At 43.6% G+C, this 26,622-nt stretch overlaps 1 protein-coding gene across 1 annotated transcript in view; it reads right to left on the bottom strand.

Moving 5' to 3' along the window:
• The window catches only part of SNRPD1 (small nuclear ribonucleoprotein D1 polypeptide), a 99,135-nt gene that overhangs the window by 39,106 nt on the left and 33,407 nt on the right, over positions 1–26,622 (bottom strand). Inside the window, exon 3 of the mRNA XM_044064676.1 lies at positions 1,662–1,853. Within this exon, the coding sequence (XP_043920611.1) occupies positions 1,662–1,853 (192 nt within the window). The remainder of the gene's footprint in view (positions 1–1,661; positions 1,854–26,622) is intronic.

Raw genomic sequence — 26,622 nt, 5'->3', positions numbered from 1 at the left:
TCAAGGTTAAACTTCTTGAAGAGTGAACATGAGAAATAGTTATTCATCTGGCTACTGTAGTTTGCATCATCTCCAATGTGGAAGTTAGAGATGGCTGCTAGCTGAACTTTGATGGTGGAGAAACTCACCCCACCTTGAAAAACTGAAGAAAAAAAATTCTAAAACAGCAGGCATTGGAGCAGTGAAAGGATACAGAGCCCAAAAAGAAAACCCTTTCCATTTAACTTTTATGGAAACATTTCTTGGACAGGACTTCTGAGATTAACAAAATTTTGCAAACTGAAGAGGAAAGCCTGGAATGTCTACCCTCACTGGAACTGGAGAAACCATGCGGTCAACCAGAGGCCTGTAATGTTGGGATGTCATCCCTGACTGTGTGAAAGGAGATCTGGACTGGGGTCCAGTGTCCAAGGAGGATATAGTAGATGAAACCATACGAAGGGGAATCACTTTCAGAACTCAAAATGGAGCAAGGAGGATTACCTTGCTCTTCAAAGTGCTTTCTGAAGAAATTTTGGGTTACGAGGCAAGGGAGGATAAGCATAAAGACAGGATAGCCAAACATGGACTAGGGCATCTCTCAGCGACTCTGCCTGAGGGGAAATTAGGGCAAAGAACCTGCTGCACTTGCTGAGGGGAGAGGTGAACAGATCACAGAAAGGTTAACCCCATTCGTGGAAGATCATGTGTGCCTCTGACTGATGAGACACTACTCGTGAGGCATCAGGATAGTTCTACTGAGCTTGTCTGCTAGAATGGATTTCCACAGAATGTGCATCGCACAAGAAAGCGGTTGGAGGAGATCGCCTACTGGCAAACTCATTGCTTCTTAGCAGAAGGGGAAAGATCTGGTTCCCCTATGTTTGATATACCAGAATACTGACATGCTGCCTTGTTTGTATAGCAATTGTCCCTAGAGGAAGAGTTCTGAAGGGACCTGCAATGCTAGGACTGCTCATCTACAAGATATTTATATGCAATTTATCTTATGGGGACCATGTGCCTTGAACAGTCCATCCAAAAAAACACTTCCCAAATAGTGAGGCATATGTGAAACATGGCATTCAGGTGAGGAAGGATAAAGGGATGTCCTTGACAAGTCTCGTTCGATTGAATCCACCACAGTAGGGGTCCCTGTAGACGAGAGTTTAAGGTGTTGCAAGGGTTGCCTATGAATGGACCACTGTACTGCTAGTCCACTGGAGGATTTGCATGGGGAGAATAGCAGCAATTATCAGGTAATCACAGCATCCATCAAACTCAGGGCTTTAAGAACCACTTTTGCTGGGGGAAAAGGGTGGAAACAAATCGGACGTGCAGCCTCAAGGTAAGAATTCCGTTTTGTGGTAAGAGAGCCAGACTATTTGAGAGCAAAATGGTTATATGGTCTTGTCTAGACAGAATCAAAGTCCAAGGCTTTAAATGGTAGAAGATAAAACATTGAAATATTGATTGTGACCCCCAGGGATAGAGATAATGTGAGCAAATAATCCCAGACTAAGATGCATGGCACCCCAGCCCAACACCAGTGGTGATGACTGCAACAGTGATTTCAGTCAAGACATCCAAAGTGCTCATCAAAACAAAAACTTTGGAAATGTCTATAGGTTTAACACAAGCGACTCCCAAAATGGTATTTCTTCATAAAACAAAATACTTACTTGCTTCTCTTTTTTTGGATTTAACTTTAGGCTCAATATCAACCAAAAGTGTGTCCAAAGGCAAACTATCTGGCAAGATGAAATAGCGAATGTTATTTCCACGAATACTAAGCGTCTCCAGCTGCACAGGCTCCCGGTTCTTCAGGGTCATTTTTACAGCCTTAAGATGAGTATTCATACTAACATCCACACCTAAGAAAAAAGAAAAATAAATAAATAAAAGCTACTCTTGAAAGAGGCCATGAACCATCACATGTGCCCCCAGTAATGCTAACAGAAAGCCACTGAAAGTATGGTAAAGATTTTTGAGAAGACAAGTTTAAAATAAAATTAAAACCAAGGCTTACTCGAATACTCTTTTCACATTATGAATTAATCAGTGGCATTCTTATCATGGGGCGAGAGATCGGGATAGTACTGATCACATGTAAATGTTCTACACAACCATCAATGCGGTGCAAGGTTCTCAAAGAGCCGACATGGATTGAAGCCCTCTGTTCAAGCCCTTTCTGGCCCTCACAAACAGCATGGCTGCTATAACTTACTACAACAGATTTGGGATTTAGGACTACTCAGCAGATAGCGCCTTCCCAGGATGTTGAAAACCATGCACACTTTCAGCATGCAAGACATTTACTTTTCTTTTCACAGAAATGCAGAGGAGCAGATGAAATCGCCAGGTCAGAAAAACCTCTAGGGGAAAACAAAGGGTATATTTAAATAAGGGGGACCTACTTTTCACATATGGTAAGTACATATTCCTTTGCATTTGGCACGACATCAATTAAAAAAAAAAACTACTGACAAGCATCTTTCCAGAGGGATTTGGATTATGAGAAATAACATGTCCATGAAAGAGGAACTGAACTGCACCAGTCTGCTTACTAAAAGCAATCCTTCGGCTTTTCCCAGTTGGGGGAAACCACAGCAGATAACCAGCCCACAGTCTCGAGTTGCCAGTCCGGCACCCAACCTTCAAAGAAGGCACGCGCACACAATCTGCAGGTCTTTAAAACTCACTTGACCATAGGAAGGACATGCAAACCCCACATAGAAGGCACTCCTGCTGAGAATCAAACCAGAGAACCTCTTGCTGTGAAGCCACAACACTAACCGCTGCACCACAGAGATCATGGACCAGTCAAGCTTACTACATTGTGCTGCGAAAGTATTCTGTCCTAACTTTGCTTCAGCAAGAAACAAAACTGGTTGCCATTTTATCGAGTCCCATTAATGTAATAGCTAAAGCAGCCAATGGACATCTATGAAACAGAACAGACTGACAAAACTGATCCCAGAATCAATTAAAACAGGTAGGTAAAAGGAAAGAGCAAAGCTTTTTCTTACAGCCTCAAACAGAAAAAAGTGAGTTACTTATCTTGAGCAGAAGGCTTCTGTGGAAGGAGGTAAAAGCCGCATCCGCCAGGACCAATAAAGATCTATGAAGAGGACTTCTAAAATACCATACTCTACAAGGCCTGAATATAACTCGAAGGAAATTTGGAGTAGGGGAAGTATGGGGAGTCAACTGGCTATGGTAGCAAGCAAACACTGGGGTGATCACAGACCCCAAAGTGTGATGAGGAACAATTGCAGAAAAGCTGGTGAATTTGACATGGATCAGAGCAACAAAAACAGGTTGCATACTGGGCTTGTCCCATAAATGCACCAGTTTGAGACAGAATGAGGGTGACCTCAACAGGTGGGGCATTAGTAGAAAACAAGAAAACTGTCCTCCTCTAGAACATGCCTGCCTGACCATTATGAAATTATGGGACAGGATGACCCACTGCCACACAAAGGTTAAGATTAAGCTTCCCACTGGCATCTCGATGCATCACACCATCTCCATGCTGCTGTACACAGCATCCACTCAGAGAACACAGACGTGAAATGGAAATAAGGAAAGAACTACTTGCATTGCCAAGACACTGACGTGGAGACAGAACTCCTGAGACTACCACACTTCGGGAACAGTCATCCATTGTAGTGCTCTTGCTCCGGAGGGCAGATACATCTGTGATGACAAGATGCCTGGGAATTAATTGGAATCAGCCACCACTGAAGATTTTACAGATCTTGAATTGTTGCAATAGTGCCCTCCCAAGCTCTGGAATGTACCCATATTACCTAATATTAGACTTTTGGAACCTGCACAAGCTCCTTTTGATCAGTACAAGATAACTGCACTATGACCCAAGGACTGCTATGGGACAGAGGTGGCCAAGGGCACCAAACTCAACTACATGCACATCTTTTTAGGAGGTGGGGAGTGTGCAAGCGCATACCAAAAAATATACAGAACACTTTTTGGTCTGATGGGACCTCTGGATGCATCTTCTGCAGAACAGGGCCTGATACATTCTCAACATACCACTCAAGTTGTACAGTTTTAGCATATGCACGGACCATGCTATACACACATGCTTACCAAACAGGTTAACTGTGGGAAACTCCTTATCCAACAGGACAGCTAAGCCACTGGAAAAAACACACAATCCCCTACAGTCAACAATTCCTCTACCGTCTGACAGGGCTCCTCTATAGGTTTTAATAAAAACACTCCCACTGGTGATATCCAGTTCATTCACTGGATCGGCAACCATGCAAAATTCTTGCTAATGGCAGAAGTACATGGGTTGTAACCCAGATTCATTCCCTTGGCAAATTCACACCAACTTAAAACAGGAGTGTTTTTTTTTTTTAAATTTTAATGAAAAGTAACGTCTCATTAAATGCATTTAGGGTATCCACAGAATCAGTCTACTAAAATGTAGTATTTATAAGAAACATGGAATGCGATAACAGATACTGCAACAGCAAGTGAATACCTAATGCCTTGAGTACTGAGCTTCCCCCTATGGTTCTACCACTTCAAAACACAAAGCTACTATCATAACCAATATTACAGAATTCTGGCAAACAGCTGGAGATTACAGCAGCAGTACCACTGGTCAAATTGCACAAAATGACTGTCAAACATCTGTCATAAGAAGCATAACCAAAGATAAATGGGGTAAAGAACAAACTTAAAAAAAAAGGCATCTAGGAGTTGACAAAAATCCAGTCCAAAATTCACAACCTAAGTCAATATTCTGCACAAGGGAGCCAATATGCAGAAAAGCACATCAACAAACCGATAAACTCACATCACAAGCAGGCTAAAATAAACCGCAAAGGTCTAAAATTTTATTCACGCACGAGAGATAAACTGCAGTCAAGTGCTTTCGTCCAACACACACTGGACTTCATCAGAACTGCATATGACGTAAATCACTGGGCTTACATACCCTCGCACTCTAGTATAGTGAGATCACTCCAGTTAATTAGAAACAGACAGAGAGGTACATAAAAGTACACTAAAATTGTGAGATAAATATTGGAATATATAAAAAAATTACAATTTAAATACAGAAAATTAATATTCTCAACCAATAATTACATTACAATTTACCCAACTTCAGCTCTAAAACCTGGGGTACCATTAGCTTCAAGGGACAATTGCCAAAACTCTCCGGAGCTCCTTCAGGGGACCATGGCACTGGACAGCAACAGACTGCCACACCACCACCCCTGACCAAGCTCAGTCAAGTGTCTGAACCACTAAACAATGTTTACCTGGGCTATTTTCATGGCTTTTTCACTGCACCACTACAGCTGGCTGGAAGGAGATATTTCTCTTCCAGAGAGATTGATCACTACCAAGATCATGAATGCTTAAAATTATCCACTGGGTCATTAAGGAGAGTGCCGATGGCTGTTGTGGGCAAGCGCTTGGTGGGAGGCTGCCTTATATCAAGAAAACCAAAAAGGGTAGACAAGGGGGATAATACGAGGCACAATCCACAGCCTTGCAACCAGAGGGAAATCTCATTTTTACATTGGATCATGGTGTTGTTTCTGTCAAAGACAGTACAATGATCAAAATCCAGTCTTACAATCTAAGCACCTCTTAGGACACCCTCATTACCCTGTGCAGTCTTCCAGTCTCTGCCAACACTGCAAACTGTCACTTGCTTTCCTATACATGACCAAACAGCCTGCTCTAGGACCTTCTCAAATTAGAGCTAGTTTCCACTCTATCCTCATTTCAACTGTCCCAGAGTTTGTACTCCACTACTCATGTCAAGCATTTCTTCTCTTCATTGTCAAGCATTTCTTCTCTTCATTGCCATAGACAAGGTTCATGAGCTGCTCTTTCACTGCAGAGACTGCCGTGCCATTTGGAAGCACTGGTCATTCAACTGTTACTTCAACCAAAAGTTACAACAAAAGAAAATTTTTAGATATAGGTTTGTTAGAACATTTTTTAGACATAGGTTTGTTTGTAATCATGTGACCATCAGGGCTATATGGTTACATAAGTGGTAGCTGCACCTAAATGATTCACACGGAGGAGGAATCAGGAAGTGAAAATTAATGTGGGTGGTGTCCTAATGATTTCTGCTTGAGCAGAGGAACCAGGCAGGGATGTCCTCTTTCCCCTTTATCCACATTATATTTGGAACCACTGGCAAAGAAAATAAGACTCGTAGGATACAATTGGTGCGATAGTGAAGAAAAGCTGGCTCTATTTGCAGATATTTTATACCTGACAAAACCAGACAGTGTTGTTGAACACAGTTTCATATCCAATACAAAATTAATGAAGCTAAAAACAAAGGCAATAGCAGTAAATTATATATTCTCTCAAACTGATTCAAACTCTGAATGTATGGGGACATGACAAAATGAAGTATTTAGGAGTATGGACAAAATTATTCTGGTGTGGCAGCTAAGGATATGTGGGAAGAGAAAAGCTGAGAAAATGGAAATTGTTAAAATGGACAGTAAGATACAAGCAGTTAATGTTTAGTCCCTTTAATTTTGTACTGGATCAGGCATATTTTTAAAATCAACCAGGAGAAGTTGTGGATAGAAATTGAGAGAGCTAAAGGACTATCTAGGACGGGAAGATGGCAAGTGGGATGAGCTGACTTCAGTAGAAGAGGGCCTATTGGGATTATTCAATTTGAACGGGTATTACAGAGCTACTATACACTGCAAAAGCAGAACACTATAATTTCAAAGTGGAAAGGGATGATGAAACAGGGGGACACAAGAAACAAGGAGCTACGAGGATTTTGGATGCAGGCCTTTAAGTAGAACAATGACCACACACATTATATCCATAAAGTAGCAGAAAGTATTCCAAGAACTAAGCCCAAATGGGAATTAAGAATCTATCTATAGAAATAACTGCAATTAGGAATAGACAACAGGGGGCTGAAATTTACTGGAGAAAAAAAAGGAAAGGAATCACAGTACTGGGAGCAAATAACTAGGGAGGGAAAGATGACGGAATGGAAAGAAGCCAATAATTTGTACTGCTGGTTAGAGAATGCCTTCCCCATCAAGGATTGATAGAGCATAAGCAAAGAAATAGAAATAAGGGGATCCTAAATGAAAGACCAGTACTGGTAAGAGTTTTAGTAGAATCTAGAACAGACATTGCGATTAAAAATGGAATTAGTAGAGCCTATAAAATACTGAATAACTAAGTCAGGAGGAGGTTAGAAAGGATTGGGAAGATAAGCAAATCACAAAGAAAATGGGAGCATGTAGGTGCGTCTGCCACATATGCAATAAAAGCAAGAAGATTTACGATTTTTGCTTGGAAACGTTTACATCTTTTTATACTCCCAAATAGATTCCAGAGAATTTTCCTCAGGTAGACAGCAAATGCTGGAGGTATGACGGGGAAGAGAGGCAATTGGAAACATTTTCTGGGTGTGTGGCAAGTTGACAGACTTCCCTGCAGGATGCTGTCAGATGCTGGGTGGACAGACTGGTGTGACAAGAGATGTTATCTCTAGCTAGACAATACAACCCCCCCCCCATAAACCCACACCATCAACTAGAACCAAAATCTCCCAACTAGCTTCTCTCCTGTTCCTACCTCCAAAATAAAACTACTAACTAAACTTAAAACCACCAGATTAGCAGCAGACAACCTCGCAGGTGAATACATTCAACTTGCAGCTGACGCTCTAGCCTACACCGTATCACTAACAGATTTGTCAGAAAGTTATTTTCCTACACTATGGGAAGTCTCACAATTCCCCTACACAAAGGAGGCCCCTCCACAGATCTAACCAGTTACCGCCCCACAGCTATTCTCTCGCCACTCTCCAAAATACTAGAGATGCATTCATTCTCAAGTCTCAAATCGCCTCCTTGCTAACAACCTCCTCTCCAACACTGTTTCAGACCTAACCATAGCACCACTACCGCCTTACTTTCTTTTTCTAACACTACCCTACAAAATAAAAATGGAGGTTCTTTCTCCTCAGCTACCTTCCTAGACCTCTCTAAAGCTTTCGACATGGTCACATACAAACAACTCTCTTCTCAATAACCTATCCTCCTCTCAGTCATCAACTGGTTTCAGAGTTACCTATCCGACTACCAACAAGCAGTCGTTTGGCAGGACAACCTATCCCCCCCCCAACTACCAGTCTCCATAGGAGTTCCCCAAAGATCCATCCCGAGACCACTACTCTCCTCTATTTTCACCAATAATCTAGCCTCAGCCACAACACATGGCACACTCATACAATACGCAGAGGACTCAATCTGCACAGCCCACTCCCCACCAGAAAGTACAGTTTTGTACCTACCATAAATGTAGATGTTAGAGTGCTAATACAGCTGCAGTAATCACAGACGGGGTTTTCTGCCGTCAGGCGGGTCCTCGGTCGGCCGAATTCCAAAGTCTAGGTCCGGCGTCTGTTGTCGCTTTCTTTCCTGGCGTCAGTGTGACAGGGGTATACAAGACACAGCCGACGCCATTTTCTTCAGTCTTTCTTGCCCCAGATGTCAGGTGCCCCCAAAAGGAAGGCAATACATAAATTATATATATAAGCATGCAATGCAATATAATCAAAAATTAGTAGTTGCAAGCAAACACACCATAGGAGGATAACCCAATCAGGTTGTATGAGGAGGTGTTAGCCACTAGGCCTTTACCAAGAGGGGGAAGGAGGGAGGGAAACCTGTACTGCAGCTGTATTAGCACTAACATCTACATTTATGGTAGGTACAAAACTGTACTATGTTCATCGTGCATACAGCTGCAGTAATCACAGATGGGTAGAATCCCAAAGCTACGCACAGGGTGGTAGGCATTAGGTGGAACTGGGATGAGCCAGAATGCCCTGCAACACAGCAGTGGCAAAGCCTGCTCTAGTTTTGGAGTATAAAGGCAGGTGGTAATGTTTTGTGAAGGTATGCACAGAACTCCCAAGTGGCTGCCTCCAAAATATCTTTGGTAGGGACTCCTCTGATGAAGGCTGTAGAGGTAGCTGTGGCCCTGGTGGAGTGGGATCCGATGCCTGTAGGAACAGATTTGCCATGAAAGGAGTAACAAAACCGTATGCAGTGGCCTATCCATTTTGAAATTGTCTGTTTGGAAATTGGCTTCCCTTGAGCTCCTACAGCATAGGACACAAAAAGTTGTTCTGACTTCCTGAAAGGCTTTGTTCTGTCCAAATAGCAATGTAGCTGTCTATGGATGTCTAAGGAATGTAGTAGCCTTTCCCCTTTGTTTTGAGGATTGGGGTAAAAGGTAGGTTAAGTGTATGGCCTGATTTAAAGCTACCCTGGATACTACCTTAGGCATAAATGACGGGTTGGTTTGTAGGGAAACCCTGTCCTGATGGATGAGAAAGGGCTGCACAGCCATGAGGGCTTGCAGTTCCGAAACCCTACGAGCGGAGGTAATGGCCAGAAGGAAAGCTGTTTTCCAGGACAAATATTGCAAACCTCTTGAGGCAGCTGGTTCAAAGGGAGGCAATTTTTTCTAGAATGTAATTAAGATCCCAGGCTGGTATTGGTTGTTTCCTTGGAGGTCTTATATTCTTAGCCCCTCTGAGGAACTGTCTTAAGAGTAGGTGAGAGAATAAGGGTGGATCAGTGTTGTATTCTGCAGAAATGGCTGAGGCATGAATTTTGGAGGAGGAAAATGAAAGTCCACTGTTCAACAGCTCAGCTAGATACTGTAATATCCGAGGCAAATTCAGTTTTCTAGGATCCTGGCCTTTTTTCTCATTCCAAGCGCAAAACAGTTTCCATTTTGCGGAGTAAGCCTTTCTAGTAGATGGCCTCCAAAATGACATCCTGCACCTCTTTGGAGAGTAGGGTCTGTTGTGGTGTTAAGGAATTTTCCATGCAGCCAGACTGAGCGTTTTCAGCTGACTGAAGAGTTTTGTAGCTGTGCTGAGTAAGTAGAAGAGGCATTCGAGGTAGGGTCTAGGGAGGAGTATGCGTTAGGCTCCTCAGGAGTGGGTACCAGTGTTGTCTTGGCCAGTCTGGAGCAATCAGTATCATCTTCGGTGTCTGCTCTTGCTTTCAAGAGCACCTTGGGCAGAAGAGGCAATGGTGGGAAAGCGTAAACCTGTCCATGCTGCCCAACTGAAAGAAAGGGCGTCCACTCTCCAGGCCTTTGGATGGAAGGTCCTTGAGCAGAACTTTGTCAATTGATGATTCCTGTGGGAGGCGAAGAGATCTATGTCTGGCCTTCCCCACGCTTGGATTATCTTTGTAAACACTTGAGGATGCAACTTCCATTCGTGTGGGTCTGTCATATTCCTGCTTTGTCTGCCAGCGTGTTTTCCAATCCTGGCAGGTACTGTGCTTGAAGTTCGATTTGCCATTCCAGAGCCAAGTTCCAAAGTGACATGGCTAGCCTGCACAGGGGGTATGAAGTTCGATTTGCCATTCCAGAGCCAAGTTCCAAAGTGACATGGCTAGCCTGCACAGGGGGTATGAATGTGTTCCTCTGTTTATGTACCACATTACTGTGGTGTTGTCTGTTCTTATCAATAATTGCCCTGGATGCAGGAGGTCCTTGAAAGCTGTAATTGCATTTATCACTGCTAGCATTTCTTTTTGATTGCTGTGAAGGTGCTTTTCCTTTTGGGACCATTTGCCCTGAATGCACCTGTCTGTCATGTGCGCCCCCCAGGCGTAGTCTGAGGCGTCTGTTGTGATGACTTGATTTGCTTGAGGCTTGCAGAATGGTAGACCTGTGTGTTTGGCATGCTTGGGCCCACCATAGAAATTCCTTTTGCAAACATGGGATTATTGGTATTCTTGTTTCCAAACTGTGGCTGTGTTGAGACCATAGGTTTTTTTTTAGGTACCATTGGAGTTTCCTCATATGCAACTTTGCACATGGGATTAAAAGAATGCAAGATGCCATGAAGCCCAGAGCCTGCAGGATTTTCCTTGCAGTGAGCCTGGTAAAATTTGCTAGTATTTTGAAGTACTGAGTTAGTTGCCCCTGTTTTTCTGGCGTAAGCTAGGCCATCTGGGTGTTTGTGTCCAAGTTGGCACCCAGGAAAGATGGTGTTAGCCTGGATTTCTCTTTGTTGACTGTGTATCCCAGAGAATTCAATAACCGTGTTACATAAGCCAGATGTTCCAGAAGTATGTGTTTGCTGTCCGCTTGGATCAGGCAGTCGTCCAAATAAGGGTAAATTTGTATCCCTTGAAGTCTGCAGTAGGCAATTACCGATGCCAGGCATTTCGTGAATACTCTGGGCGCAGTAGATAAGCCAAAGGGCAATGCAGAGAATTGATAGTGGATTGAACCTGCAAGAAATCTGAGGTATCTTCTGCAGCTTTGTCTGATTGGGACATGCAGGTATGCCTCCTCCTTGAGGTCCAATGTTACCAGCCAAAACTCCTTGCCCAGCATGGGAAGAAGCTGCTGTAATGTGAGCATCTTGAATTTTGGCACGAGTAGAAATGTGTTTGGGATGGATAAGTCCAAAATGGGTCTCCAGTCAGTTCCTTTCCTTGGTACCAGAAATAGTTTGGAATAAAAACCTTGACCTTGTTCGTGAGTAGGTACCTCTTGGAATAGCTTTCATGTCCATGAGCTTTGAAATTTGTATTTGAGCATCTGCCCTTTGATTGTGTGGCAGGTTCGGCATGCCTCTCATTTTTGGAGGAGTGTGAAAATGAAATCTGTAGCCTCTGTTTATAATGTCCAGGATCCATTTGTCTGTTGTGATATGCCAATTTCTTGTAAATGCCAGCTTTCCTCCCAAGGGTGCTGCCAGCTGAGACTTGCTTGGCATGAAAAGGGGGAAGTCATTGGGTTAGTTTCCTGTATTGTTGTGCACTGTCTTCGCCACCTCTTGGTGCAGGAGTTAATGGTTGTCTGCCTCTATATGATCCTTGAGATTGTCCCCTGCCCCTTGTGCACCTGTATCTGCCTCTTTGGGACTTGTCCGTGGCTGGAAAGGACCAGTTTTTTGAAGGCCAATTTCTGCTAAAACGTGGTGGTTGAACCTGTAGAAAAGCTTCGACAGTTTGCATAGATTTTGCTTTTTCTTCCATTTTCCGTAGCATCTCCTCAGCATTAGTACCAAATAGAACATCCTTTTGTAAAGGAGCATCTAGTAGTTTAGCTTTAACATGATCCGGCAAGGTTTGTTCCCCAAGCCAGGCGTGTCTACGAATGACTGATCCTGTAACAGCAGCTCTACTTGAGGCCTCGAGGGCATCATAGCTACATTGTAAGGTGTGTTTACCCACTTGTTCTGCACTATGCATCATATCCTGCAACTCCTTCAAATCTGGTTGTTCAGGTTGTGACATTTTATTTCTTAAATTGTGATAACAGAAACTGCTGATATTTAAGCATATGGAACTGACAATTTAAGGCCTTCATGGCTAGGGTGGCAGAGGTATATACCTTTTTTTCCCCACCTTTCTAAGGATCTGGACTCTTTCGGAAGGTAGTGGATTCTTAGCAGTAGAGGCCTTCATTCCCTTGAGGCCTTGAGAAATGGCTTCAGGGTCAGCATTATGGCTTTTGTAAAGAAATTGGTGGGAGTTAGGAACTCTGTGGTACCTATCAGGCTTCACTGGGGCAGGAGGCAGGGAATTCAGATTAAGGCAAGCCTCCGAGTAAACATCATCAAGTATGTCCAAGACAGGAGGTATCGCCAGAGGTCTGTACTGAGGTAGCAAAAGAAATTCCCGAAGTCTTTTCTTGGAATCAGAAAAATCTTGGCCTTCCCAATGGAAGTGTTTCCTCAAGGTATGCAAGGTTTCCCCAAAAGAAAAATCCTCTGGGGGAGATGCAGAAGGAATGGACTGCTCTGCATCAGAATCTTCAAAAGGGGAGTAAGAGTGTTCCTCATCAGAATGTTCTAAAATAATGCAGCCCTGGTCAGAAGAGGGAGAATCTTCCTCCACTCTGGGTCTCTTGCCTGGAGGGGGTTGGGAACCCCTGATAAGAGTAATTAAATCCTCAGCCATTTTTAGCATCTGCTTTTTAGGCATGGGGCCTGGAGATGGGCCCTGAGCACCAGGCCTCGTGGGATGCATGGCTGATTTGGACTTAGTAAAGGCCTTTATGGAAAAGGAAGACGAGGGTCTAAAGACACCATGTGTGAAGTGGATCCGTCCACATTAGGAGGCTCAACACTCACAGTGGCTTCAGTGGTTGTAGTCTGGGTATGGGCCGAGGCACCTGCGGTCTCTGTTACAGAAGACACCGCCAAAGAAGTGTCGTCGGTAGTCAGGGGCTGCGTAGGCGCCTCGCTGAGAACTGGACCACATGTAGCCGGTTTTGGCGTGGTATCGGTGGAGACCTCGTGTGTCTTTGTCCTTGCGTTTTTTGGACAAAACGGTAGTCAGAGTCTCAGACGACATTTTATAATCAAAAGCTTTACCAAGAGAGTACTGGGCAAACTCCGCCCGATGCTTAATAGTGCGTTTATTGAAAGTAGCGCAAAAGCGACAGCCCGAGACGTCGTGGTCTGGGCCTAAACAAGGTATGCAGAGGGAATGGAAATCCTTATGCGGTATTTGCTTCCCCACAAGAAATACAATTGTTAACTTTGACATCGGTCGGAGGCAAGAAGTTTCCCCAACGGGGTACTTGGCTTTAAAGACTACTTCGGTTTCCAAATTTTCGTAATTTCAGGAGCTGGCCGACCGGCACTTGCGAACTGCTTCTGCTTCGGGCACCGCGCGGCAAAAAAGACTGAAGAAAATGGCGTCGGCTGTGTCTTGTATACCCCTGTCGCACTGACGTCAGGAAAGAAAGCGACAACAACTGACGCCGGACCTAGACTTTGGAATTCTGCCGACCGAGGACCTGCCTGACGGCAGAAAACCCCATCTGTGATTACTGCAGCTGCATGCACGATGAACATCAGCAAAAAAGTCACACAGGAAGCATTTTCTTCTATTGAAACTTGGTTATCCGATGCCCAACTAATACTCAACCCAAACAAAACAAAATTAATAATCTTCCAACCCACCAAACTTACTCCAGACAGCTCTCACTTTAACATCACAGCAAAAGACAACACCACCATCCATCCTACGGAACACACCAAATTACTAGGAGTAGAAATAGACAAACTGAACTTTGACGTTCACATTTCTATGACCATTAAAAAAGCGCACAAAAAACTAGGAGCATTATATAGAAATCGGCAACTACTTGCCAAAGCAGCTAAAATTTTGGCAGCAAATTCTTATCTTTACCCTACACCTCTCCAATATTTACTAACCTTAGACAATGCGATCTAAATAAGCTCGAAACCTGCTACAACAAAATCGCCAAATTCAGAATAAAATTAAAATACTATAACCAAAACAAACCGGACACTGAATGGACAGAAACGGAGTATGAAAACTGTACAAAGTAGCCACATTTAATAAACCATTTGATTTAATGAACCATTTTAGCGCCTTCATCTCCTAAGAGACTTCATCAGAAATAAAATCTGAACCTAATTCAATTAACATTTAAATACCAAGTCTTATCACATTTGATCAATTTGTCAATTTAAAAAAAGACAGACAAAAATATTTTTAAATAAACAGTGCTTGAAACAATTATATAGAACTACCTAAAAACAACTTAATAAACTGCTTTTGAAAGTAATATAAAAAAATTTTGTATTTGAAGATTTTTGTTGTTGCAACTATATAATGTTGCCTTTTTCATGCAACATAGGTGCCAGGGAAACAGTCGTTAAGACCTGGCATAAACATAGCTGCCAGTCTAAGTTGCCACTGGCTCTCTCTTTTCTTTAAGATATTTTTCCAATCCCCCCCTCTGGGATTAATATGTACTATTTCTAAAATTCCAAACATATATTTCTCAAAATTATCACAACACAAGGAATGTCTATAAGGCATTGGTGGTTTTCCTGTTTTTTTTTTTTAATGTCATTTAGATATTCATAAATTCTATGTTTGAGCATACGTTCAGTTTTGCCCACATAGAAATGTCCACTAGTAATGCACCAAGCCAAATAGACTACCCCCTAGTGTTGCAGTTACCCTTCTTAAAGAAAACTTTACTCCTAACACTATTGTTTAACACAACATGTGGTTCCTAACACTATTGTTTAACACAACATGTGGTTCCCTTCATTATGTATGTACAATATGAACACCTGCCACACGGCCTTGTACCTTTATTGACCTCCCTAAAATTTTCTATTCTATTCTCTAATTGTTTAATATTGTAACCCACCTTAGATATAAATCGAGCCCTGTGTCCTACGTTTTCTAAAATATCTTTAGTCCTGAAAATGTTCCAATTTTTTACAAAGGCTTCCTGGACCAAATCAATATTACTATTGTACTGTAAAACACAGGCCTTGGTAAAAAACAGTAACTTTGTTGTCCTGTGTTTCCTCCTGTAAACTAGATCCTAATAAAAGGTTTGTATCCAACACCCCACTGTGTATAAAAATCATGAAGAATATTTCCTACAAAATTAAACTCTTTAGCTAAATCCTCCTTGTGTGAAGTCATCCTAGCAATTCTTATTGCTTGTCCTTTAACTATACTAACTTTTTGACCCAAAGGGTGTTCTCTCAAAATGCAAATAAGCATTGCAAAAGGTCTTCTTTCTATATACTAAAGATTTAAATACCCCTTTGTCTTTTAAAATAGTAGTATCCAAGAAATTGATAGTATCTGTTATATTGAAATGTAAACTCAAGAAATTGGGTTGTGGAATTTAAATATTCCATAAATTTAGTAATTTCTTCTTTACCGGACCATAAAATGAAAATATCGTCCAGGTAACGTAAATACAATTTATTACTCCAATATGGACCACCAATAACATATTTGTCTTCCCAACCCAATAACAAGATTGGCATAAACAGGAGAGCATGCTGCTCCCATAGGAACCCCTTTGATTTGTTGATAGTATTCTCCTTCAAACCAAAGGAAATTATTGTCCAAGACAAAACTCAAACTCCCAAGTTAATTTAATCATGTCATTTTCAAGCTCAGAATATAAAAATAATAACTCATCAAAAAATGTTAAACCTTCCATTTTGGGAATACAAGTAAAAAGGTATTTTATATCAATTGTAAGAAAGAACACTTCCTCACTAAAAAAAGCCTCTGATATTTTTCAAAAATTCCCAAGAATCTTTTAACAAGTGTGAAACTTTTTTTTATAACATGTTGCACACGGGTATCAATAAATACTGTAACTGGATGCATCTTAGATCCCCTGGCCGCCACTATAGGCCTAAAAGGTGGTTTATAAATTTAATTTATTTTTTATTTATTTTTATTTTACATTTGTTGACCGGGCTAGTCTAGCTTGAGACATGTCCATTTTCAGTAGAGGCCCGGGGAGAAAAGCTCCAAGAATAATACAGATTTTCAAAGTTAAAAACAGGAGTTATACAGATAGAGATAGCAGTATTACAAAAAAAGTTTTTTTTTTTTTTTTTATTCAATAGTACAAATTGGTGTTCCCATGGTCATTTTGTAAGGTACAGAGTAGAATTAAGATGGTCATTTTGTAAGAGACTGAGGTATGATGTAGATATATACTAGTAAGATATATGCAATAATGAAGTTTATGGATACATAAAAGGGAGCTAATAAGGGATGAGGTGGGATAAGTGAATATGAGAAGATTTAGTCAGGGTTAGTACAGGTACATAGCCAGTGATTGTTAAGGTGAGTTTCAAATTCCTTTTGAAAAGTGAGAGAAGTTTGAGATGTGATTTCAGAGGGAAGTTTATTCCAAAGTTTTCCTACAGAGTTAGAGAACAGCGACACCTGCTGCGTTGTTGGGTTTAGTAGCATTGATCAGTAGTTTGTTAGAGGAGCGTAGAGATATGAGGTTTTTATAATGTGTAATGAGGCTAGAGAGTCCAGGGATATTGTCAGGTAGACAGAGTCTTATGGGCTATTATAAGCTGGTGATATTGAAGCCGATTAAGAAATTCAAGCCAGTTTAATTGTTTAAGATTTAGACAGTGATGGGTTCTGTAAGGAGAGCCTGTAGCAAATCTAGCAATATTATTATAGGAAGTAGTTAGTTTCCTGATGTTGTTCTTTGAGAGATTAGTATAAATGGGAGAGGCGTAAAGCAGGGTGGATTTTAGGTGGGTTCTGGCTATAGCAGTCTTAGCTGCTGGTGTAAGATAAGGTTTAATTCTATAGAGGGATCCCAGTTTTTTGTTGACTGACTTTATTGTAGTGTTTATGTGAGTATCAAAGTTTAGATTGTTGTCTATTGTTATTCTATATTTGTGCATCTTAGGGATACCAAAAAAGCCCGGAACCAGGGGATCTTTCCTGTAGAGGAATTCATAAGTATCTTTATCTATCCTTCCATCTAGCAAATATTCTTCCAAGTAAGAATCTATTCTGGAATATGCTATATTAATATGATTTTTTGAAATTCCTATATAGGTATTGTTATCAAATAATATCTTTAACATTTCATCAGAATAATCACTACGAAATATAGCAACTCCTCCCCCCTTATCTGGAATCATAACCAGTATACTCTTATCCATTCTTAAATTTTGTAATTCATATTCACCCTTGGTCAAATTTCCATAATAATCTCTTTTGTTGTTATTTTTATAAATATTATAGATATCTTCCATAACCAACTTCATAGGTTTCCGCCAAGGGATTTAAAATGGGGTTATATGTACTTTTTTTTCTTTGGTAAAACTAAATTCGGAGAACCTGTATCCATAGTTTAGTCATGACACCCTAAAAATCGCCAAATTCGCCACAGGGGCTTCCTACCGTACTCACCACTGTCACTAGCAGAACTGGGCTGGCTAGAGCTCCCCCACCTCCTTCAACGGTACCAACTCACACTCGCCCATAAACTAATAAACCAACCACTAAGTCCCATCCCTCCAGAATCTACTCCAACCCTACATAACCACGAGACCACTAAGCTCCAGCCACAAAAACCTCCTACAGATCACAAGAGCCATTAACTCTCCTGGAGAAGCATTATTCTCCTGCACTATAGCCAAACTCTGGAACTCCCTCCCATCCACAATTACCTCTACTTGCACCCACTTTAAATCCTTACTAAAATTACACTTCAAAGCTTGACAGACATGCCCTTGCAACCCCCCTTCTAATACCATCCACTCCCCCCATCCACTACCTCTCCGAGCCCCATCAACAACCTACTCTTAGCAAGCTTGGCTACTCATGTTCCCAGCTACCCACCACATAATATTAACTTCTTGTAGCAAACACTGCTAATGGCCGTTCTCTACCTCAAATACAGATTGTATCAATTATTCATTGATGAATCTCAATTACATTTGTAACCATGTTTAGTTCATGTCACCATATTTTAAAATTGTACAATGTTTTACATCTGTTTTCTTCTCATCTTGCCTCCTTAACTGGACTAATGTCATATAAAGTGCTATGTTTAACTGTAATCTAAACTAACTACATTAGTAGTGAATACAGTTAGAGGAAACTGGAATTCAGATCTTTAGAAAAGGGTGGTAAACTGTGTCAGTATGGTTTTTGTGATGTAAAATGGTTGCAACTAGCACTGTTTTCATTTATACAAATATAGGACTGCTTATGCCGCAATTTTTTTTTTTTAACAAGAAAATCAAGGACAGGAATTGAATGTAATGTTGCTTAGGTTATACGACATACAGCAATATGTGAAGTTTAATGTGAACTTGTGTAAATATGACCATGTCACAAGTGATAATTCAATAAAGGTGTTAAAAAATGGGGATTAAAATTTTCTGAAAGAGATAAGGGACTGCCAGGGCAGTGTGCATTTGTTTTGTTTTTTTTTTGTTTTTTTTTTGTGGGGGGCCTGTTTTCTTTTTGCAGCCTCTATGGCATTGTTTTAATGCCATTTACCAGCATTTCGCAGAGACTGGTTTCTTACCAAGACTGGACAAAGAGTTAGAGAATCCTTTAGAAAATTTGGAAAAGTAGGGCTAGGGAAAAAAAAAAAAACCCTCCAGGAATCAGCATACCCCCCCCGATAACATTTGACCACCTATACAGTAGGGGTCCAAACGTCTCACTCTATCCAGAAGAGAATTTTAAATCTAGTGTTTCACATTTTCTGTGAGGTTTTGAGAACGCAACCCAGTCAAACAATCTCGCAGTATCAATGGCCACAGACTGGAAAAATATATCTACAGTAACAAACACTTAAAATCTGACAAGGGTTTACCTCACAAGGAAAGTACAGTTTTGTACCTACCATAAATGTAGATTAGTGCTAATACAGCTGCAGTCATAACAGATGGGGTTTCCTGCAGTCAGGTAGGTCCTCGGTCGGCCGAATTCCAAAGTCTAGGTCCGGCGTAGGATGTTGTTGCTTCTTCCCTGATGTCAGTGCGACAGGGGTATATAAAAGAACCAGCAGACGCAATTTTCTTCAGTTTTTCTTGCCTGAGATGTCAGGTGCCCCCAGAAGGAAGGCAAAACATAAATGTAATAATGCAATGCAATATAAACAAAAAAACAGTAGTTGCAAGCATACATACCATAAAAGAATACCCCAATCAGGTTGTATGAGGAGGTGCTAGCCATTAGGCCTGTCCCAAGAGGGGAAGGAGAGAGGGAAACCTGGACTGCAGCTGTATTAGCACTCCAACATCTACATTTATGGAAGGTACAAAACTGTTCTATGTTCATCGTGCATACAGCTGCAGTCATAACAGATGGGTAGAACCCCAAAGCTAAAAAGGGGTGGTAGGCACTAAGTGAAACTAGGAGGAGCCAGGATGCCCTGCAAGACTGCAGTGGCAAAGCCCGCTCTAGATTTGGAGTATAGTGGTAGGTGATGGTGCTTGGAGAAAGTAAGTACAGAACTCCAAGTGGCTGCTTCCAAAATATCTTTGGTAGGAACCCCCCTGAGGAAAGCTGCAGAGGTAGCTGTGGCCCTTGTGGACTGAGATCTGATGCCTGTAGGCACAGTTTTACCATGAAAAGAGTAACAAAAGCGTATGCAGTGGGCTATCCATTTTGAGATTGTTTGGAAATAGGCTTCCCTTGAACACCTGTAGCAAAGGACAGTTGCTCTGATTTTCTGAAAGGCTTTGTTCTGTCCAAATAATAACGGACCTGTCTGTGAATGTCCAAGGAATGTAGTAGTCTCTCCCCTTTGTTTTGTGGATTAGGGTAAAAGGTAAGTGGATAGCCTGATTCAAGGCTACCCTGGATACCTTTGGCATAAAGGAAGGATTGGTTCATAAGGAAACTCTGTCCTGATGGAAAATGATGAAAGGCTGCACAGCCATGAGGACTTGTAGTTCCGAAACCCTGCGTGCTGAGGTGATAGCCAGAAGGAAGGCTGTTTTCCATGACAAATATTGCAGTTCTGTTGAAGCAGCTGGCTCAAATGGAGGCAGGGTCAGTTTTTCTAGAATAAAATTGAGGTCCCAAGCAGGTACTGGTTGCTTCCTTGGGGGTTTTATATTCTTAGCCCCTCTGAGGTACCGTCTTGAGAGGGTGAGAGAATAAAGGAGGGTCAGTGTTGTATTGAGCAGAAATGGAGGAGGCATGGATTTTGGAGGAGGAGAATGAAAGTCCACTGCTTAGCATCTCAGCTAGGTACTGTAATATCTAAGGTAAATTCAGTATTCCAGGATTCTGACCCTTTTTCTGATTCCAGGCACAAAACAGTTTCCATTTTGCGGAGTAGGCTTTTCTAGTAGAAGGCCTTCTGGCCTCCAAAATGACATCCTGCACCTCCTTGGAGAGTAGGGTCTGTTGTGAATTTAAGGAATCCTCCATGCGGCTAGATTGAGTGTTTTCAGCTGCCTGTGAAGAGTTCTGAAGTTGTGCTGAGTCAATAGAAGAGGCATTAGAGGCAGGATCCATAGTGGGGAATGCGTCAGGCTCCTCAGGAGTGGGTACCAGTGTTGTCTTGGCCAGTCTGGAGCAATGAGAATCACCTTTGGTCTGTCTGCTCTGGCTTTTAATAGAACTTTGGGCAGCAGAGGAAGAGGTGGAAAGGCATAAACTGTCATTGTTGTCCAACTGAAAGAGTGCGTCCACTTTCCAGGCCTGTGGATGAAAGGTACTTTAGCAGAATTTTGTCAATTGGTAATTTCTGTGTGTAGCAAAGATCTATGTCTGGCCTTCCCCATGCTTGAATTATCTTTGCAAAAACTTGAGGATCTGTCATATTTCTGCTTAGGTTGTCTGCCAGCATGTTTTCCTTGCCTGGCAGGGACTGTGCTTGAAGTTGGATTTGTAATTCCAGAGCCATGTTCCAAAAAGAGACATGGCTAGCCTGCATAGGGGATATGAATGGGTTCCTCCCTGTTTGTTTATGTACCACATCACTGTGGTGTTGTTTGTCCTTATCAATAGCTGGCCTGGATGCAGTAGGTCTTTGAAAGCCATAACAGCATTTATTACTGCTAGCATTTCCTTTTGATTGATGTGTAGGTGCTTTTCATTTTGGGACCATTTGCCCTGAATGCACCGATCTGTCATGTGCGCCCCCCAAGCGTAGTCAGAGGTGTCTGTTGTGATGACTTGATTTGCTTGAGGCTTGCAGAATGGGAGACCTCTGTTTCCTTGGCATGCTTGAACCCACCACAGAAATTCCTTTTGAAGGCATGGAATCAGTGGTATAATTGTTTCCAAACTGTGCCTGTGTTGAGACCATAAGTTTTTTTAGGTACCATTGAAGTTTCCTCATATGCAGTTTCGCACATGGGATTAGCAGGATGCAAGATGCCATGAATCCCAGAGCCTACAGGATTTTCCTTGCAGTCAGCCTGGTGAAAGTTGCCAGTTTTCTGAAGTATTGAGTTAGTTGCCCTTGTTTGTCTGGCGTGAGTTAGGCCATCTGGGTGTTTGTATTCAAGCTGGCACCCAGGAAGATTATTGTTTGAGAGGGTATTGGTCTTGATTTCATTTGTATCCCAGAGAATTCAACCACCTTATTACAAACGCCAGATGTTTCAGAAGTATGTGTTTGCTGTCTGCTTGGATCAGGCAGTCGTCCAAATATGGGTATATTTGTATCCCCTGAAGTCTGCAGAAGGCAATTACTGATACCAGGCATTTCGTGAACACTCTGGGCGCAGTAGATAAGCCAAAGGGCAATGCAGAGAATTAGAAGTTATGTACTTACCATAACGTTCCATCTGAGTAGGTGTTATTCATTTGTCAGCAACCTGCAAGACCTGTGGGGGTATGGATCACCAGCTATGGATCCGAGCTCCTAGCTCCTCCCCTCACCCATAATGCCCTGCTCTCCCTACATGACCTCAGAGTTTGCCCTGTATCAAATACCCTAATAAATGGTAACACATTCTATGCAGGAAACTGGAGGGCAGGATGGTTGCAGACAAATGAATACACCTACTCAGATGGAACATTATGGTAGGTACATAACTTCTAAATCTGAAGTAGGAGATTCATTTGTCAGCAACCTGTGGGACAGAGTCCCCAGCTACCCGAATCTTGGGCGGCCGTCATGGAAGGATATTCCGGAGCACCGCGGAGCCAAAGGATGCTCTACCTCTAGACGTGATATCCAGCTTGTAATGAGAAATAAAGGTATGAGATGAAGCCCAAGTGGCCGCTGAACAAATGTCATCCAGAGGTATCCTAGCCTTAAAGGCCGCTGAGGTAGAAACAGACCGGGTTGAATGAGCATGAACTCCGTTGGGTGCGGGCCTCCCAGAAGCTTGGTAAGCCAATAGAATACACTGGGAAATCCATCGTGACAAGGAGACTTTTGAAATTTGTTTACCCAGATTGAATTTGGCAAAGGAACCGAACAACTGATGGGATTGCCTGTGACCAGCTGTCCTGTTAAGATAAAAACAAAGCTGCCTGTGGACATCCAATGAATGCAGCTTGTACTCACCTTTGTTCTGATGAGGAAAGAAAATGGGGAGGTTGATGGACTGATTAATGTTTGCTTCTGAAGCTACCTTAGGAAGAAAAGAGGGATTGATCCTGAGGTACACACGGTCCAGATGGAAGATCAAGTAAAGTGGCTTTATGGAAAGGGCTTGAAGTTCCGAAACTCTTTTGGCTGAAGTAATGGCTACTAAAAATGCAGTCTTAAGAGATAAGAATTTTAAATCTACAGTGGCTGCAGGCTCGAAGGGGGGAGCGGTCAAGGCCTGAAGAATCAATGAAAGATCCCATGGTGGAACCGCCTGTTTGACAGGGGGTCTAAGCAGAAAGGTGCCTTTTAGGAAGATTTTACATTGGCAGACATAAGAGGTCCAGAGTCATGACCAACATGATAATGAGAAATGGCCGCTAGCTGAACTTTGACAGTGGAACTACTGGCGCCATCATTAAAAAAAAGAGTGGTAAGGAAATCTAGGACCACGGGAAGAGGTACCGTGAAAGGATCTAGACCTTGCCGTTCCGTCCAGATGGAGAATCGCTTCAATTTACTGCGGTAAGTTTTTTTGGTAGAAGGTTTATGCGCCGCTACCAGGATAGCCTTAACAGGAAATGAAATACCGGGAGTAATTAGGAGTGGAACTGGAGCAGCCAAGCAGCTTCAGGTTGTCCAGGTTCGGAGATGGTAGGTTCGATGGGTGTGTTATCAGATCCGGGATGAGATCTAGAATACAAGGTGGATTCACTTAGTGAGACCTTAGGTAAGGGAACCAGATCTGCCGAGGCCAGAATGGGGCTATGAGGATCATTCTGCACCCCAACAGAGAGGCTTTCTGAAGAACCTGGAGCATCAGAGGTAGAGGGGGGTATGCGTACAGAAGACCAAGGGGTCAAGCATGCACCAGAGCATCCCTCGGGGAATCCCCTGGTGGAGGGATTAGAGCGAAAAAAAACTGTCGCACTTAGTGTTTAAGGGAGAAGCAAAGAGATCGCAACAAGGAGTTCCCCACCGTGTGAAGATAAGTTTTGCTACTTGAGCATTGAGAGACCACTCGTACGGGGAGAGAATGGTGCGACTGAGTTTGTCCGCAAGGATGTTGGACCGACCCGGAATATGCGCTGCGATGAGAAAGCGGTTGGTGGAGATCGCCCATTCCCACACTCTCATGGCTTCCCGACATAAAGGGTAAGACCTGGTTCCCCCCTGTTTGTTGATGTACCAGACCACTGACATGTTGTCCGATTGAATCGCAATTGTTCAAAGGGGAAGAAAGGCCTGCAGTGCTTGCAACGCCAAAAGCACGGCCCTCTTCTCCAAAACATTGATATGCAGGGAGGTCTCAGAGTTGTTCCACGTGCCTTGGACCGTCCGTCCTGCAAAATGCCCCACCCGAGCCGAGATGCGTCAGTGGTCACTGTGGCAAGGGCGGGGGGGGGGGTGAAGAAAAGGGGCGGCCTCCTAGGAGATCCTCTGAATGGAGCCACCACGAGAGATCGCTTGCAAGCCTTGCTGATTGCAACGGGATGATGCAGGGGAAGAGAAAGGTAAGATTGTACTTGGTGTCCACTGAAGTACCCGCATGTTCAAGCGGGCGAGCGGGAGAAGAGAAATCGCTGCCGCCATGGACCCTAGTGCCCTCAGGACCAATTCCGCTGAAACTGAACTGGAGTGGAGGATGGCCCGCACCTGGAGTCGAAGATTCCAAATTCTGTCGGCAGTGAGGAAGGCTCTTAACTTCCTTGTGTCTAACCTGGCACCTATGAAATCTATCAGCTGAGTAGGGGCCAGGTTGGACTTTGCTACGTTTATTGTGATACCTAGCCAGGGAGCTAGCTGAAGAAAGGAGTCCCTTGCCAAGGATAGTAGATGCCTTGTTGGGGCAGTGAGAAGCCAGTCCAGGTACGGAAAGACCTGCACCCCTTGAAGCCTCATGTGGGCCACAACCACTGCTAGTACTTTGGTGAACACCCTGGGGGCTGGGGTGAGACCAAAGGGAAGGACCCTGAATTGGTAGTGACTGGCTCCCAGCCGGAAGCGAAGAAACCTCCTGGACCGTCTGTCCATTAGTATGTGGTAGTATGCATCCTTGAGGTCTATGGAGCACATGCAGTGATTCTCTCCCAGAAGGGGGAGGATAGATTGTAAAGTGATCATCCGGAACTTTTCCTTGGGAACTGCCAGGTTTAATAGGGACAGATCTAAAATGGGTCTTGGGTCCCCCGTCTTTTTTGGCACTAAAAAAACCTGGAGTAGAACCCTGATCCGATCTGGTCTGGGGGGGGGGGGGGGCTGGATGGCTCTTTTCTTCAGCAGATAGCCAATTTCTGCTGAAGCGGCCTCCCTCTGATCGGATGGAACGTCGGGGAGGGATTTTGGTTTCGAGACGCGAAGAAAGGGGATTTTGTATCCTCTGGATATGATACGGAGGACCCAGCGGTCTGTTATGGGCTCCCATGCCGATAGGTGCTCCGAAAAACACCCCCCCCCGACTGCCTCCAGAGTGGAGCAGTCGGGCAACCCCTCAGGGTTGCTGCGCGGGCCGCTCAGAGAAAGGTTCTCTGGACCCGAAAATCCTGGGAGCCCCTCTGCCCCTGGGGCAGCATCCACCCTGTCCTCTTCTGCCACGGAAGGACTGGTTGTCCGGAGCGGGTTGGATTGCTGCGACTTCCGGAACCACATCTTCTTCTGGCCCTTTTGGTTCCTAGAGTAGGACCTCTGGGGCACAGAGAAGTGGACTCAGATGGCAGACAGCGTCTTCTCGTCCTTCTCGCTCTGGACCAAGGTGTCGTGAACAGTCTTGCCAAAAGGGCAGAACCAAAGGGAGCGTTCGCGAAGGACACCTTGAAGGGCTCCGTGAAATCGCAATGGCGGAGCCAGGCCTGACGTCTCATGACCAGGCCTACTCCTGCAGCTCTAGTGGCTCCCTCAGTAGCGTGGGAAAGCAACCGCATAGAGGTATTTGTAACTGACCGAAGAGTGGCCATACGGGTGGAGTGCAACATTTTGTCCTCCTCCGACATGGACTCTGGGGGGTGCAGCGTATTCTTTAATAAGATTGCGATGCATCCTAACAACATGTGCCAGATAGTTGAGCGCCCTCACTGAGAAGGTCGCTGAACTAAACATTAGCTTCACCAAGCGGTCCATCATCAGAGACTCCCTGCTCGGAGAATGGACTGAAGGACTCCTGGACGAGTTCCCTCTTGGTGGCTGCTGCCGTCAACATGGCATCTACAGAAGGACCCTTACTCCAGTGGGCATGGTCAGCAGGGGGCTGAGAATCCTGTCTGGCCTTTTGGGAATTGGCTCCATGGTGTCCGGTTCCTTCCACGCCTTGGTGGTAATGAGGTCCACCAGGGGGTCGGCAGGAGGGGACACCCAAGAGGTAGATGGGCCCACTTCGAATGCCTCCAAGAACACGGACTCGTCCGAAGACGACTTTGGGGCAGACCACCCACCTCTTATACGAAGCATTTCCATTATGTCTCCAAAGGAGACATCCTTGGGGGGGGTGATTCTTGGGGAGACTTCCCCTTCCTCCAAGTCAGTGTCTTCAGTTAAAGACTCTGGGGAGTCTGTGCCTCCTTTTACACGTGTGCTTGCGAGGTGACTCCTCGGGGGGGGGGGGGGGCTGTCAGACGAACCTTCGCAAGCAGTGTCTAGTTCCACAGGAACTGCTTGGGGCATCGAAACGGGCTGTCTCAGTGGACGGGTGATGGAAGCCTGACCCAGAGCAGATGGAGTGCGGGACGGAGCCGAAGCAAGTGCCGGGGGTCC

Source organism: Protopterus annectens, chromosome 3.part0, assembly GCF_019279795.1.
Source record: "Protopterus annectens isolate FY-2018-M chromosome 3.part0, PAN1.0, whole genome shotgun sequence".
Lineage (NCBI taxonomy): Eukaryota > Metazoa > Chordata > Ceratodontiformes > Protopteridae > Protopterus > Protopterus annectens.
This window is presented reverse-complemented; position numbering and strand designations above follow the sequence as displayed.